Source organism: Liolophura sinensis, chromosome 13 (assembly GCF_032854445.1).
Source record: "Liolophura sinensis isolate JHLJ2023 chromosome 13, CUHK_Ljap_v2, whole genome shotgun sequence".
NCBI classification, from domain to species: domain Eukaryota; kingdom Metazoa; phylum Mollusca; class Polyplacophora; order Chitonida; family Chitonidae; genus Liolophura; species Liolophura sinensis.
This window is the reverse complement of record NC_088307.1, coordinates 3,004,223-3,020,771: the sequence shown is the minus strand read 5'-3', so window position 1 is coordinate 3,020,771 and position 16,549 is coordinate 3,004,223. Positions and strand designations below refer to the sequence as shown.

The window sequence follows — 16,549 nt, the reverse complement described above, 5'->3', positions numbered from 1 at the left end:
TGAAGGAAACAGCCTGGGGAGACCATGCAGAGAGAAAACCATTGCCCTTCAATCATCTACCTAACAGACCTTGTCACTACAGCTCAGCCAATGAATGAATGCGATTTGACCATGTGACCTCATCAGTAGGCACTGATTATCTGTGAGGATGACAAGTTTGCTCTGGGGCCCTACACAACGGAGATAAGAACTTCCCTCAGCTTCCTCTCCAGTAAATGTGGTCAAAAGAAAAACACTGCCTGAAAGTCTTTGAGGAATTGATCTGAATGTGACAATATTAAACTTTTTGTTGTTGTTAGAGCAAGGACTGGATTCCAATAAAAAAACATTTTTTGAAAATTGGAAGGAATACATCAGTTGACCTGTGCATGTTAAACACATTGTAGAGTACACATAAAATATAGTAGAGAGATTGTTGGCTTATGCAATAGTTAACTGTTGTCCCAGGGAGAGGCTGGAAAATACACGAGTCATGAATCACCAGTTTGATTAATTAACCTTTTGACAGTTCACATTGGACAATAATATTTGGACTGCACTGCATAACATGGCCTCATTTATTTACAGCTAACTGGACTGGAATGTATTAGAAGGTAGGATGTACTGTACAGTGCCAACCTGGCTGTCCAGATGTTTTCACTGGTATGAGACAATATTAGCTCTCCACACTTGGACATTTAGTAGGGTTTGCCATCCTACTACCTGCCCAAAATCCACTACCTACATGTGAACACTGCTGATGCTTGTACTGAAATGTTTTCTAGTTTCATAAGTTTCTCAAACCAATCCACTAGTCTTTCCTACCCATATATATTTAGCACTATGCTCAAGATATTTGTATCCCCAAACCCCCACCATAATGTCTTGGGGTATACTGGCTGTCTATCTGTAGACTCGATTTTGTCCATGCATTTCCTCCCAGATTACTGCGCTGATTTGGACATCTTGCCCATCATCTGAACTTATGCATGACTAAGTTTAATTACCATCGGTTCGTTAAGGTAATATTGCAGTAATGGATTTCCATGTTCACAGATTTTGTCCATGCAACTGTTGCTGAAATATTGCAGTATAAGATTTCCCTGAAACTTTGTGTGTATGATTCCTGAGTCAGATAAACATCTACATGCTTAATAAAGATATTATTCAAATTATTAGTCCTTATATTTGGAAATAAAAAGGGTATTTCGGACATCTGGATTCTAGTGACATGTACAGGCAGTATTATACAATGAGAGTCAAATGCAGCTTCTTAATCTGGGCACCCTTATGATAAGCTAAAATTTGGCTATTTTCAGATATTAATAAATCTTCCTGCCTATAATATCAAAATGTCATGTCAAATTTAATTGCATGTGAGTAAATATGAAGAAGTGGATTTTGTTTTTCAAAAGTTTTGGTTAAATGTATCAGGCGCTGTTCTCTGTAACAGGCTTTTGTGGGCTGTAATTTGGGTACCAGAGTGCTGTTTTGTTTGGCCCTGACGATGGTAGCTTAATAGTTTTACGGGCTGAGAAAATCAAAATGCCTACCTTAAAAAAAACACTGACCTTCAGGAAGTTAATGACAGACATTGCCCCTGTGATATGGCAACTGGCAAGAGAAGAGGTGTTCAACAACCATAAGGCTGCTCACATTGCTCCATGGGGGCCACTGCCCATTTATTGTTACCAATCTTCAGGCCCCGCAGACAATGACAGAAGGGGAATCCACAACTTTCTTGGTCAACAACTAGAACATTATAGTAAGAAAATCTCATCACTGGAAGTGGTCAACATGCGCCATTCATCTGTAATCAGAGATATTGCCGACTATGTTTCTGCAAAACTAATCACCTCTACAGGCTCATGGACATGTATGATAGTACACTTGAGTGACCCAGGCAGTGGGACGATTTATGACTGTCACTTGGGCACAGAACCTGAAGCTTGACTAGCCTCAGTACAATTTCAAGCCTCATCTCACAAACTGTTGTGTTTATTTATCACAGTGACAGGCTGTCACTTTATCATAAGCTAGAGTTTAAACACAGCTTGGTGTGCAGCAGGATTTACAGAAATGCTTGCTGCTGTTGTTGTTGTTGTGACCTTGAAATGTAATATATATCCTTCACAGCCAGTTGTACTTGTATACATGTATGACTGAAATATGGCGTACAATAAACACCAATGAAATGACTGAAGAAATAGCAAAAATAGAAATAAAAAATGAGGAAAATGTATCGAAGTGACAAATATTCTGAAATGTTTGAATTTCAGGTTTCTATAGGGTATCCTGTCTAACCTTGAGAAGAAATTACATGTATGTAATGTGTTTGACAAAAGGACATGTTGTAAGTTGGAAAAATGCTTGAAGAAAAATGTCCGAAAAATTAAGAAGCATGTACTTGCCCTGCCAAAGTTTAGAGAAATGAAATTAAATGAGAAAGATTGTATTAAAAAGGGCATACATTCCTCAGAGCTAGAAAAGTGTCCAGTATGAGACCCTAATCTAGATGTTAGGGCACATGCACTATGGATTACCAACGTTGTACAAGAAGAGCAGTTTGTTGGCTCAAAGTGTGCGAGTATATTCACTAAATTTTCCTTCAAAATCACATTTCTGTTGCCTAGTCGCACTTTTTTTGGAGGAGTGGCATCTGGTAAATGGACAGTGCATTATTAACTTGGATTAGCATGATTAGGCCCTAATAGGATTTGTTTTACATAAATGTGCAGTGAAGGACTTAAACTTAGAGCACATGATGGTAATGTTTTATTATGTCAAGTCTGACACACTGTAATGAGGACTCAGCACCGATAACAGAACTTGTAACAAAGACTTGTTACCGGTAACAGAACTTGTAACAAAGACTTGTTACCGGTAACAGAACTTGTAACAAAGACTTGTTACCGGTAACAGAACTTGTAACAATACTCCTCACAGGTAACAGAACTCGCTTTATAAATGTCTTCACTATGTCGAGTCAACGCAGCATAGATTTTTAATACAGTGATAATGCTCAGAATAAATAATGCAGATGTTACCAATGTTTTTTTGTTTTCGTGATGCAGTGTTTTTACCAAACAACCACCTCTTCGATTTAAAGCTGATAAATCATTGAAAGAATCAGGTCTGTGTTTTCACTACAGAAAGCCTGTCCAATTAGTAAATGGAACCGTTGTTGCAGGAACAGTCATGGTTTTGCTGATAAAATTACCACAATGATTTACGGCTTAATTTTTTTGTTTTTGTGAGTAAATCAATACTTTTACAAGAAAATTGTTTTCCTTAAATCAGTTATTTTGTTTCGCATTGTATGGACCTTGTGAATTCACATATAAATGGTTTGTTTTCTGTTGGTTTTTTTTTACTTTTCACAACATGCAGCATATTTTTCAGAAATTTTTTTTTCAGTTAATTCAGATTTTCTTATACATGCACTTACAATGCTGTTTCGACTGACATTTATTTCTCACTGACATTCAGGACTTGATTTTTAAGTCAGTTTGAGTTTCGTGAAACAAACCCTTTCCTCTAATGATGCTGCCTCTAATGATATTGACCTTAAGTTCAAATCCAGCTTTGTTTGGAATTTGTCATTGTCTCTGATACACCATAGAACTGATATCATGTACATTTAGAGGTAAGGGGAATTAGCATAAGGTACAAGTTAAATTCTTGTTCAATTCTTAAAAATCATTTTTGTAAAAAATTTTGTTTCATAAAATTCTGTATCGATCCATTTCATGTAAATGTATGATTTTTTTGTTATTGTGGATATTATATGGTAGAATTAAAAAAAAGTCAGTTTTTTTCTGCATCAAATATTCCAACTGCTGGTTTGAATGCGTTGTTGTTATCAATTCTTATCTTATCAGTAAAGTTCTGGATAAGTATAAAACATTAAACACAGCAGCTGCCATGCAAAGATGTGGAGAACAGAAAAAGGTTAACTTTGGGCTTTTATTCTAGGTACACAAGATTTTTGACAAAAAGAAGAATTGATGCAGGCAGATGTTAAACTTGCATGTATGTAGGTTTTAGCCGGCAAAGTATTGTGTAAAAACAACTTGAAATACACTGTAGTGAACCCTTTGCTGGGATAGACAGGATGGTACGCCTCTTCATCCAAATTGTAACAACGCCTCTTCATCCAAATTGTAACAATGCCTCTTCATCCAAATTGTAACAACGCTTCTTCATCCAAATTGTAACAATGCCTCTTCATCCAAATTGTAACAACGCCTCTTCATCCAAATTGTAACAACGCCTCTTCATCCAAATTGTAACAACGCTTCTTCATCCAAATTGTAACAACGCCTCTTCATCCAAATTGTAACAACGCTTCTTCATCCAAATTGTAACAACGCCTCTTCATCCAAATTGTAACAACGCCTCTTCATCCAAATTGTAACAACGCCTCTTCATCCAAATTGTAACAATGCCTCTTCATCCAAATTGTAACAATGCCTCTTCATCCAAATTGTAACAACGCTTCTTCATCCAAATTGTAACAGATAGATACATGTCGTACATGATAAATGTACATGGAAAATAGTCATTTTTTATCGTCTTATTACAAAATATCCTTTTAACCTCTTTGGGGGGAGAGGGCGGTGGTGGCGGGGGGGGGGGGCAGAGAGGCATACATGTACCTGTAAACAGAAAAAGAAAGAAGAAAAATGATAATCAGGGCTCTAAAGAAATTAACTTTGGGAGAAAAATAAAGTAAAGAGAAATTTTATCAAAATTTCGATAAAACCTTCAGGGTAGGGCCCTGTATTAGAAGGTCAGTCGGGTTTCTTCCCAGTAAACATGATAATTACATGCATCAACAGCTCAACAATTATGACACTAGCTTGTACCAGAGAAGGATAAAAGCATGTATCTGTAATGAAAATCACCTTGCCTGCAATGTAACATGACAATCAAATAAATAGATCATAAATAAATCATGTTACTAAGTGATGTAATGGTAATTAACATCTGTTGGCATATTGATTTATTGAACTTCAAAATCTATTATTTAGCAACAGTTGGCATATTGATTTATTAAACTTCAAAAATCTATTATTTAGCAACAGTTGGCATATTGATTTATTAAACTTCAAAAATCTATTATTTAGCAACAGTTGGCATATTGATTTATTGAACTTCAAAATCTATTATTTAGCTGATATACATGTAGTTAGCATGGTTGGAGGTCGAACAAATTCACACAAATGTATATATATATATATATATATATATATATATATATATATATATATATATTTATACTCAGGGTGTGTGTATATATATATATATATATATATATATATATATATATATATATATATAAACTATTTTGTTTAGAAAGAATTTAAAAGAGAAGCAAATGTACACATGTATGTACTGCCTTGTATTTGCGCTAACTCAAACTTGCGGCTTGCAGCTGCTGTTGTAAAAACCCATTGCTGAGGAACAGTTGGTGTGATCATAAACTATGTGTTTTATATGTACAGCATACAGTGTACACAACTGATGGTAGTCTATTTGAAATACTGCAAAGAAACAGAAATTGTCTTGAAGACAAGACTCGGGAAGATGCACATTTTTACAGTGTGTTTTGAGACGACAGCTCAAAGCCTTGGCTGTATTGATCTGAAGTGTTCAGATATAATATTCCAAGAAAATATTACTGTCTAGATATCATATTGATCAGAAATGTTTGAACTTATTCCCAACACAAGGAGATTTGTCCAGGTTTGACAGTCAATATATCATTTTCACAGAGAGATACATGTACTTGTACATGTACATTGTATTATACTGTTCTGTCTATATATGTGTGTGTCAGGGTAATAAATGAATGATTATGGCTTAACGCCACATCGGCAATATTTCGGCCATATCGTGGCAAATATATAGCAGATATATGTGTGAAGGTATTCACAGTAAGGCGGGGCCTCCGTGGCTCAGTTGGTTAGCACGCTAGCGCAGCGTAATGACCCAGGAGTCTCTCACCAATGCAGTCGCTGTGAGTTCAAGTCCAGCTCATGCTGGCTTCCTCTTCGGCCATAAGTGGGAAGGTCTGCCAGCAACCTGCGGTATTCCCCCGGGCTCTGCCTGGTTTCCACCCACCATAATGCCGGCCGCCGTTGTATAAGTGAAATATTCTTGAGTACGGCGTAAAATACCAATCAAATAAATAAATAAATAAATTCACAGTAAGGCTGACAGTAAGATTTATAAGTATGCCATCAAAGCGTCACCTTGATTTACTGATTTTTTTTAGTCTAAACACTTCATTATGAACAGCAACATGTGTGCCTACTAGAATATTGGTATATCTCATTCTCTACTTAATGTCAGATACCATAGGTTCATTAAATCTATATCTTGGCAGATTTACATGTACATGTTTTTCAACTGATGTAACAATTCTGTTTGATGAAACTTTCAGTCTGTGTCGGGATGGGTACGTGTGTAAGGTCACATGTCAGGCAAAGCATTTTCAGAGCTCAACATCTGAGCGTAGAAAAACCTCATTGACCTGCTAATTTTAGGAGCTGTCAAAATTTTGCTGACCATTTATTGCCTACTGTAATTCTTCAATGTTTTCGCCTGTTTGCAAGTTGTTTATTCGTGTGTATTCTGAAGGCATTATTGTATGTTTTCTGATAAAATTATAATCTTTGTGAAACTCACCATTCCGGCCAATGTGGTTTTGTCTCCAATATCAGATTAAAAATGTGCATAAATTGGACTGCTCTTTGATATGCGAAAAGGTGCAGGAAATAGGGTAATTGACCGGAATTTTTTCTTCTCTTTTCCACATCAACTCCAATCAAATAAGTAAATAAATGCAGGGTTGGGTGTCACATCTTGTCTTTATGATACAGTACTTTAGTGAGGCAGCGCTAAAAATGTCATGACCTTGGAACCAGCCTGTTGCAAAAACCAAGTAATTTTTCAAGCAATTAATTTGTACTAGAAATGTGGTATTAATGTTGAATTTTAATGGGTTTTTTTTTGGTTTGGTTTTCAGTACATCGGAACTTTAGATGTACCCCGTCCAAGCAGTCGTGTTGAAATAGTGGCGGCCATGAGAAGAATTCGGGTAAGTTTGTTCTTAAGGTTATGTTTGGTTACATCATGCAGTATTATACTTTACAGGCAGGTCGTTCGAATAGGTACCGTACGTTCAGTTGTAACCGTCAAAAATAGTGAGAAGTTACACATAGATGTAGCGCCATTGAAAACTGATATATATCTATAGCTGGAAAAGTACATAAGCATTGTATGAGCCATTAGCATGGTGTGACTGTTATCCCAGTTGTTGAGTTTCTTTACTGGATGTTAACAGATTTAACTTAGAGACTTGAATCTAATCAAATGAATGTATTCTGCGCACCATGCCCACCATGTAACTACAACACATAGATACGCGTACCCACGAGTATGTCTGGTTGTATAGTAAAGGTGATCTCATATAAGAGGTGGGAACTCTACATCCCGTCCTTTCTCAGAAGGTACCTAATACAACACAAACCGCAATCTTTGCATTACTCTTATCTTGCGTGGCATGTACACTGTCCCTTAACACCCAACTTTATATTGATTAACCACATAACACAACTTGCTTCATCCAAGCAAAGTAAGAATGTCTTGAGACAATAGTGTCCACAAAGACGAGCATGTAAAGATCTCTTTGGAGAGTTCCGAACATTCGAGAATATTGAGATCATAGCTCAAAAGTACACATCACATAAAAGATGTTTACCATACCAGACCCTTTACCTGAAAGTCTATAAATGTCAAACAAGAGATTGAACAGTTCAGTTCACATCAGTCCATGATAAAGTCAATGAATCTAGAGGGCCGATTCCTCTCTCACAGGTTGCCCTTGTTTGTGTCTTAGGCGCAACGGGTTCTCAGTGTTCCTCCACCGTGTTGTCACATATGTGCGGGATTGGTCCATCCTTCTCAAGCACCAATGCCTCGTCGCATTCAGCTTCGCGATATTTCCGTACTGATGTTGAGTTGTGACAATAGCGTGTGCCGTCAGGGGCCTGTACTACGACGCATTTTCGTTTTAACGATATCCTGCTGGCCCTCGTGCGCAATTTAAATACTTGCCAGCGCAAACTTTGTGGAACGACAATTCTCGTTCCACGCAAAACTAATTTACCTAATATGCTCAGTTCATTCCGAACAGTTCGGTAATGCTGAGCTCTCAGCGGGATAAAAAATTTCAGCTCATTTAATTCAGCTTTTTTTTTTTTTAGGGAATTCAGGATTTTCAAAGTATCTAATTTTTGACAAAAATCCTCATCAGCTAGAAGAATAAATTTCAGCTGATTTTGATGGAGAAGATGCTCTTCTCTGTATACAGTAATGGAACCTTGAGGTAAACATTAACCGGGTAGTCATGGGCGAATTCCCACAGGGTTTGTAGGCCTCCATGTGCCCATGATGTTCTGCATGTAAACCAGCCACTTAAGTCAGAGGCTGGATTACCCATGTAATTTGAAAAACTCTCCTAGGCTATAAACCCACAAAAAATTTCAATCCTAGTTTGATGAGACTTAAGGAAATGTTCAGTTTGAGAAAACAGGAAATAAAAACTGATGAGGTTTTATGTTGCGTTGTTTCTGGCTTGTGTCTGCACTGGTTTTTGAACTTTTTTTTTTATTTTCATTTCCTATGCAATATTGACACTTGGTAATCATTAAGATTCCTGATGGAAATGTCTTAAATTTCATTGCTGTTCATCTTTTTGTAATTTTTTTCCCGTAGTTGATCACGAAGGTAATGAATCTTAGCACAACATGTAAGCTAAATGATTGTGCACAATTCCCGTCCACCAGTACAAAAGCTCTAAAAAAAGCAGTGCGGATCTCAGGCTTCTGCAGCCTATTTCTGGCCAAACATCCGACCAGACGCAGGCATTGTGACTTTCAAACGCAACTTGTTAAGTCCTTCAGAACTTCTCAGCAGCATTGATTTGTGTTGCCCAAGGGGATCAGGTAAACTCCATAATACTACACTCTGACGTGTTTTCTGTGTCTTTATATTATCTCCCCTGAGGGGAGGACTCTTCTGTGGTTGTTATTGGACACCAGATCTTGGACTGTCCATGGGATTGCCTTCAGGAATCTTCTGACATTTCCAGCTGTATACCTCTCTCCGTTGCTCGCTTTCCTACTCGCCGTCTTTTAATATGATCGTCAGAATCTTAAGACTTCCATGCGGTGTGTTTCTCTAACCCTTCCTCAAGTTGACTTGCCTTTCCCTAAGTTCATCATGCCACTAGATTCGGCCACATTGATGACTGTTATTGAAGGATCCCAGGTATGTAAAGCGGCTTTTTGAAGAGGGAAATCCCACGTTAATCAATCAAATCCCCAAGAACAGCTGAGACTGTAATTAAAGTGAAGATTTGTACGTGACTTCAGTGAAATAAGGCACCAAAAAATTGTGCGTAAGCCACATACATGCAGGCCTACATTTCATCGAAAAACTCATTTCAGGAAAAAGGTTTAAAAAATTAGAAACCTATGTATTTTTAAATCTGTGATGTAGTCCTGAAACATGTTTCATGTTTTAATACATGCCATGTATTTTGACATATACTGAAAACAATTACTTAATTATCACTAAATTTTTTTTCTGCTTTAAGCCTTTTGATTATTCCAGGTGATCCTTTTACAGTTGATCAAACAAACAAATGTATATAACAAACAAACTACAGTATGTGTCTAATTTGCATTTTGAAAAGGGGTGAAATTTACTACAAAGTTTAATATACTGTTTATTATATTTATACCGATTTTCTGTGTCACAAGACATACAATTGTTATTCATTTGTTTGATTGGTGCTTTACGCCCATTGCTGAAGAATATTTCACTTATACGATAGCGGCTAATGTTATGGTAGAGGGAAACCCACAACCATCTGCAGGTGCTGGAAGACCTTCCCTGCCAGCAGGAGCTGGACTCGAACTCACAGCAACCGTGTTGGTGAGAGGCTTGTACAATTGTTATTCAAAAGATGCAAGTATTTTGCCAAGTGCTACATGTATTAAGCTCATGTAGATAAATGGATATAACTTACATCAAACTGCGTGCAACATGATAGAAAAAGCACTCCAGATACTGTTTGACCTTAAGGCTTGGAATTGTTTCACAGTGCTGTGACATCAATTTAAGGGCATGTACTGTTTATGGACTCTCTGTCACCCCTCAACATGTACATTGACATCAACATCCACATGTACAGTGTATGCCAACTTTGTCCTCAGGATCTAGCCACACAGCGGGCTTGTTACACATTAACTTAACCCTGTTGTACATCCATGTCAACTTTGTCCTCAGGATCTACCCACACAGCTGGCTTGTTACACATTAACTTAACCCTGTTGTACATCCATGTCAACTTTGTCCTCAGGATCTAGCCACACAGCTGGCTTGTTACACATTAACTTAACCCTGTTGTACATCCATGCCAACTTTATCCTCAGGATCTACCCACACAGCTGGTTTGTTACCCATGGATAACAATTCCTGGATTTATTGTGTTGGTGACGTTTCGATGTAGGTTCTTACATCGTTATCAAACCATCATGGATAACAATTCCTGGATTTATTGTGTTGGTGAAACCATATGGTTTGATAACGATGTAAGAACCTACATCGAAACGTCACCAACACAATAAATCCAGGAATTGTTATCCATAAGTAATGCCTCTGTCAATCTATACCATCCCAATTCCTAAATGCCTCTGAAAGAAGCCATGACTTGTTACCCATTAACTTAACCCTGTTGTACATGTATGCCAACATTGTCCTCAGGATCTACCCACACAGCTGGCTTGTTACACATTAACTTAACCCTGTTGTACATGCATGCCAACATTGTCCTCGGATCTACCCACACAACTGGCTTGTTACACATTAACTTAACCCTGTTGTACATGGATGTCAACTTTGTCCTCAGGATCTACCCACACAGCTGACTTGTTACACATTAACTTAACCCTGTTGTACATCCATGTCAACTTTGTCCTCAGGATCTAGCCGCACAACTGGCTTGTTACACATTAACTTAACCCTGTTGTACATCCATGTCAACTTTGTCCTCAGTATCTAGCCACACAGCTGGCTTGTTACCCATTAACTTAACCCTGTTGTACATCCATGTCAACTTTGTCCTCAGGATCTACCCACACAGCTGGCTTGTTACACATTAACTTAACCCTGTTGTACATGTATGCCAACTTTGTCCTCAGGATCTACCCACACAGCTGGCTTGTTACACATTAACTTAACCCTGTTGTACATGTATGTAATGCCTTCTCCATTTGTTTCAAGTTTCACCTTTCACGGTGTTCATTGAGAACAGCATGGGCTTCCTGAGTGAGTTAGTGAGTGAGTTAGTGAGTGAGTGAGTGAGTTAGTGAGTGAGTGAGTGCTTGGGGTTAAACGTCGCACTTCACAATTTTTCAGCCATATGACGATGACACGGGCTTCCTGTGTTGACAGTTATGAATTACCTGGCTTTTCTGCGGATCAACAATTATAGATTGCGCTTATAATGGTTATATGGGGATGTTTAATATATGGAGATGGGGATGCAGTATTGGCATCAGTGGGGAAACTGAGAACAAAGTCTGCTGTGATGTGCTTGTCCTGTTGGTGAGAAGACTTTTGTTTGTACAGAGACAGGTATATACATTATTTGTACCTAATTTTTGAGAGAAAGAGAGTTTAAACTATAGGCATCTTCCTAACTCAATTAGAGATACATGTACCTACTTTGTATGCGTAGTTATTAAATCTGGACACTATTTTGGTTTGAATCGGGCACGTAAACTATTTAAATGGTAATTACAAATTACATTACATATTAGCACGCACAAATGAAAATTACGTGCCTGGTCTGTCCAAGTACCCAGTGTTGCTGTGAGACAAGACATACCAGTCTTCCTGTCACCCCTAATATGAGTGGTTCTGTTTCTTCAGGGGTGGGTACTGGTTTTTGTCAGGGGTACGTGTATATATTATTGGAACAGAGCATGTATTGCTGAATGTTATTTGTTGGCCAGATCAGTACAATACCATGGTTTTTCATTGAATAACCACCTAACCGAGCCTTACACTGATGGAGTTTGGTGGAAAATTTTGGGAATATGTAATGAAGTGTATTGTGACACGGTAAAATGTGAATTTTAAAAAGGGATCCATTTCAACTTTTTCTGAGTTTTCAGGTTTCCTCTACCAGTTGACAAATTTGCTCATCCTGAGCATCATTTATTTTATCCGAGGCATACTTTTTTCCCGTTAAAAGAGTTCAGATACTTTACCTTGTTCTGTATCGTACATGTATTGTTGATGTCTTAGGAAGATGTGCAACTTTTATGTGCTTCTTTTGCCAATCAAATCTCATTATGACAAAGTTATACCTCTCAAGGCATTGTTGCTGTGGAAACGGATCTTATTATGAAATATTGATGTGGATTATAGTCTATAATTGGCAGCTTGTCAGTGTGTTTTGTCAAGTTTCTGGTCTTAAGCGCAGGGATTATGCAGTGTTGGTGAAAGAAATAGATACAATATTAATAGATATTGTGTATAGTCATAATTTTATCATTTTTCCTATGATGTCATGTTATTGCTGGCTGTACCTTGTTTGGTCTAGTTGGCTCGGTGCAGGGCTACCCCCAGAACTGTGGTTATGTGGCTTCATATGCACATACAGTGCCTTAACCATTGAACATAGGATGGCCAAGTATAAAGTATATGTTGTAAATCCGATTTTTAGTTACTAAGTCAAAAAATGTTTAATAATTATTTATTTATTTATTTATTTGTTAATTGATTGATGTTTTATGGCATACTCAAGAATATTTCAATTATACGACTGTGGCCAGCATTATGGTGGGAGGAAACCAAACAGAACGCGGGGGGAAACCCACGACCATCGGCGGGTTGCTGATATTTCTACATACAACCGGTTTAACAGTAGAATTGAATGGTAATATGTGCCACCTGGTCTGCTCATTTTAGCCAATATATATGTAATTCTAGCAGGAATATTGAGTTTCTGTTTTTCTCACATGGTTAGACAAACTAATGAACACCATAGATTTACTTTTCCAAAAGGCTGGTAAAGAAATGTCATATTCTGCATTCAACACTACTAATATCTGTCCCAAATTTTAGAAGAATTAGGGGTATGCACATCGAAACAAACACACACAAGAAAAATAAATATAATGTATAAAATATGGTTTGATGACTGTGATAAGGTATCCAACCATAGCGGTCTGGCATGTCTCACAACTAGCTCTTTGGTGTGCAACCTGATACGTTTTGCTGTAGGAAACCAGAGTGTTGAATCCTGATACGTTTTACTGTAGGAAACCAGAGTGTTGAATCCTGATACGTTTTACTGTAGGAAACCAGAGTGTTGAATCCTGATACGTTTTACTGTAGGAAACCAGAGTGTTGAATCCTGATACGTTTTACTGTAGGAAACCAGAGTGTTGAATCCTGATACGTTTTACTGTAGGAAACCAGAGTGTTGAATCCTGATACGCGTTACTGTATGAAACCAGAGTGTTGAAATATGATCTTCAGGCTGCCATTAAAGCCTGCTTAAGCTTTTCTGAACAAGCTTTAATACGTGCATGTAAATCTTCATGTTCCCTGCCATCCATTGTCTAAAATTTGCATGAGGAGAAGTAATTGGTCAAGTTAGACCTGGTAAACCGAACCAAAGCTTTTTCGTGTTGATCATTCAGCATTCAAGACTTGGGTTTCCCTGGCTTAGTGATAAAATACCATCTTAAGGACAGCCATAACCGTTTGCTTGCACTACAAATACATATAATCCCACAGGCAAAATAGATTTTTGTATCAAAGCTATAAAAAAGGAGTTTTACAGTTTAAAATAGATGAGGTATAATTAAGTTTTTAAGTGACTGCAAAGCAGCATGAGTAGATAAATGACCAGCCTGGAAATGGATGCCTTATCACATTACTGGCCGTTTTTGCGTATAATTTGGCGTTATGACCTTTTATCTTGGCTGGATGAGCAAAATAAAACTCTGTTTGAACTATGCAGCTAAGCCCCAGCGTGTAGTGTTGACAGAAAATCGTATAAATGTATTCTGAGAGGCATCTGAGTATTGGATTGCAGGAAGGTTGATAATGGTCTCTCGGCGGCGTTCTTTGATAATCGGAATACCGATTCTGAGCTGACGCAGTGTAAAGACGGTGATCACGGTACCTAGTGATCGGACACGCCAAAGGTCAATTCTTTCTGACCGAAAAAAAGGACGGCAGTCTCCAAGGAAAAAAAGTATACAAGAAGTGGTGCAAGAGGCCATTAAAAATGAGGTGTGTCAAGGATTTTTGTTCAAATACTCAGTCAATCAGCCGTCTGGATCTTTTCCTTGTCCAAGAGATCTTGATGAGGCGATGGAAACTAAAGCGTGTTTGCTGGTAGCATTATGGGATTATCAGCAGGAAGTTTGTTGGTCCACGCACAAAGTCTGCCAGAGAAGGAAAAAATCTGTGTAACTTTCTAATCAATTTGGACAAGATCTTGAAATGTTACTGGTTTACGTTTGGTAATAGGTTTCTTTGAAGTTGGCTGTTGAGGTTTGGTGGAGATGTTTGACTCACCACAGACTCCATTGTAAAAGTGTTGGCTTTCTGATCAAATGAACAGTTCCTAACTTCATTTCCTGAAGGCTATAGTGTTCCCGATGGCTGTTCTTGGATAAAATCCACTTCAAACAACAACAGCAGCACTATAAAAGTTTCCAGTTGGCACATTGAAGATAGTTGCATAAACGCACATGTATATTATATGCTGCTTAGCACATTTATTTTTCCATATTATGTTTCTAAGATTTTTAATCCTGTCTGGCCTTTAAAGATGATGCCTCAAAAGATGTTTACACAGGGCCTAAAGTTATGGAAAAAATGGCCTCATAAACCCAGAATCATGTAATAGTGATGAGGCGCAAACCTGGAATTAACAGAATATTATGATGTGCAAACCTGGAATTAACAGACTAATGAGGTGCAGACCTGGAATTAACAGAATAATGAGGCGCAAACCTGGAATTAACAGACTAATGAGGTGCAGACCTGGAATTAACAGAATATTATGATGTGCAAACCTGGAATTAACAGACTAATGATGTGCAAACCTGGAATTAACAGAATATTATGAGGTGCAAACCTGGAATTAACAGAGTAATGAGGTGCAGACCTGGAATTAACAGACTAATGAGGTGCAGACCTGGAATTAACAGAATATTATGATGTGCAAACCTGGAATTAACAGACTAATGAGGTGCAAACCTGGAATTAACAGAGTAATGAGGTGCAAACCTTGAATCAAGAGAATAATATTACTTACAAACCTGGAATTCACTGAATGTGTCCAAAACTAGAAGTTTTTCATATAATAAAATCCAAACTTGGATTTCACATAATAACATCTGCAGCTCACAGAGATATCATGTGAGCGTGAATTTACATAATAATAATAATTACATACAAAGTGACAGAACACTTGCTAAGGATGATATCCCACTGGAAAAATTTGAAAAAGCAATGTTTTATGACCTTTATTTGCTGCGAAAAAATGCAATTGTTCAGGTGTTTTTTTTTAGGTCAGATACAGAACATAAAAAATGCAATTGTTCAGGTGTTTTTTTTTTAGGTCAGATACAGAACATAAAAAATGCAGAACTGCAGTCCTTCTTAAATGGTGACCATAACGGCGTTGTAATGGTCAAGTGGCCATTTTCATTCATATACAATCCGTATATGATGTGAAAGTACATGTAGCTGTAAGGTTAGCAGAACTGTAGTATGTATATAAAGACATCATTTGTATTTCACATAATAAGTGTGTGCAGGTTGTCTGGAGTTTATCAAGTGTAATCTTAGACTTTGGCAGAGCATGAGGTATAAACAACATGTCAGGTCTTGTTCAAAATGATTGGCCTCAAGACCAAGATGTGTGCCCGTGAACACAGGGTGAACACAGATACTCTAGGTGATCAACAGAGATACTGTAGTTGATCACTGATGGCCAGTCATATATTTTCTTGCGTTTGGAAAACCAAACCAGAACTATCATTTTCCAGAAACAAAAAGAGTCTTTGCTTGCCCACATTCAGAACAGTTCATTAGTTATACCAAAGATCTCTGTGGTTTATGCAGGACACATAGGTTTCCGTGACCGAGGTAGTTAGTGTGTCAGTGTGGAGCAATAACCCAGGAGACTCTCACCAATAAGGTCGCTATGAGTTCAAATCCAGCTCATGCTGGCGTCCTCTCCAGCTATATGTGGGAAGGTCTGACAGCAACCTGTAAATTGTTGTGGGTTTCCTCCCAGACCCTACCCAATTTCCTCCCACCATGATGACGATGGCCGTCATTGTATACATGAAATATTCTTGAAACACCGATCAAAAAATAAAATAGATTTCTTCAACACTGCAATACTACTGTATGTACAAACAGGCCGATGTTGATCAAATAATGCAGTGAAATTTTC

The 16,549-nt window shown here is 37.7% G+C and overlaps 1 protein-coding gene across 1 annotated transcript in view; it reads left to right on the top strand.

The window, feature by feature from the left end:
- Positions 1-16,549, top strand: part of LOC135480406 (carboxyl-terminal PDZ ligand of neuronal nitric oxide synthase protein-like) — a 95,295-nt gene that overhangs the window by 19,663 nt on the left and 59,083 nt on the right. Inside the window, 1 exon segment of the mRNA XM_064760237.1 lies at positions 7,013-7,084. Coding sequence (XP_064616307.1) covers positions 7,013-7,084 — 72 coding nt within the window.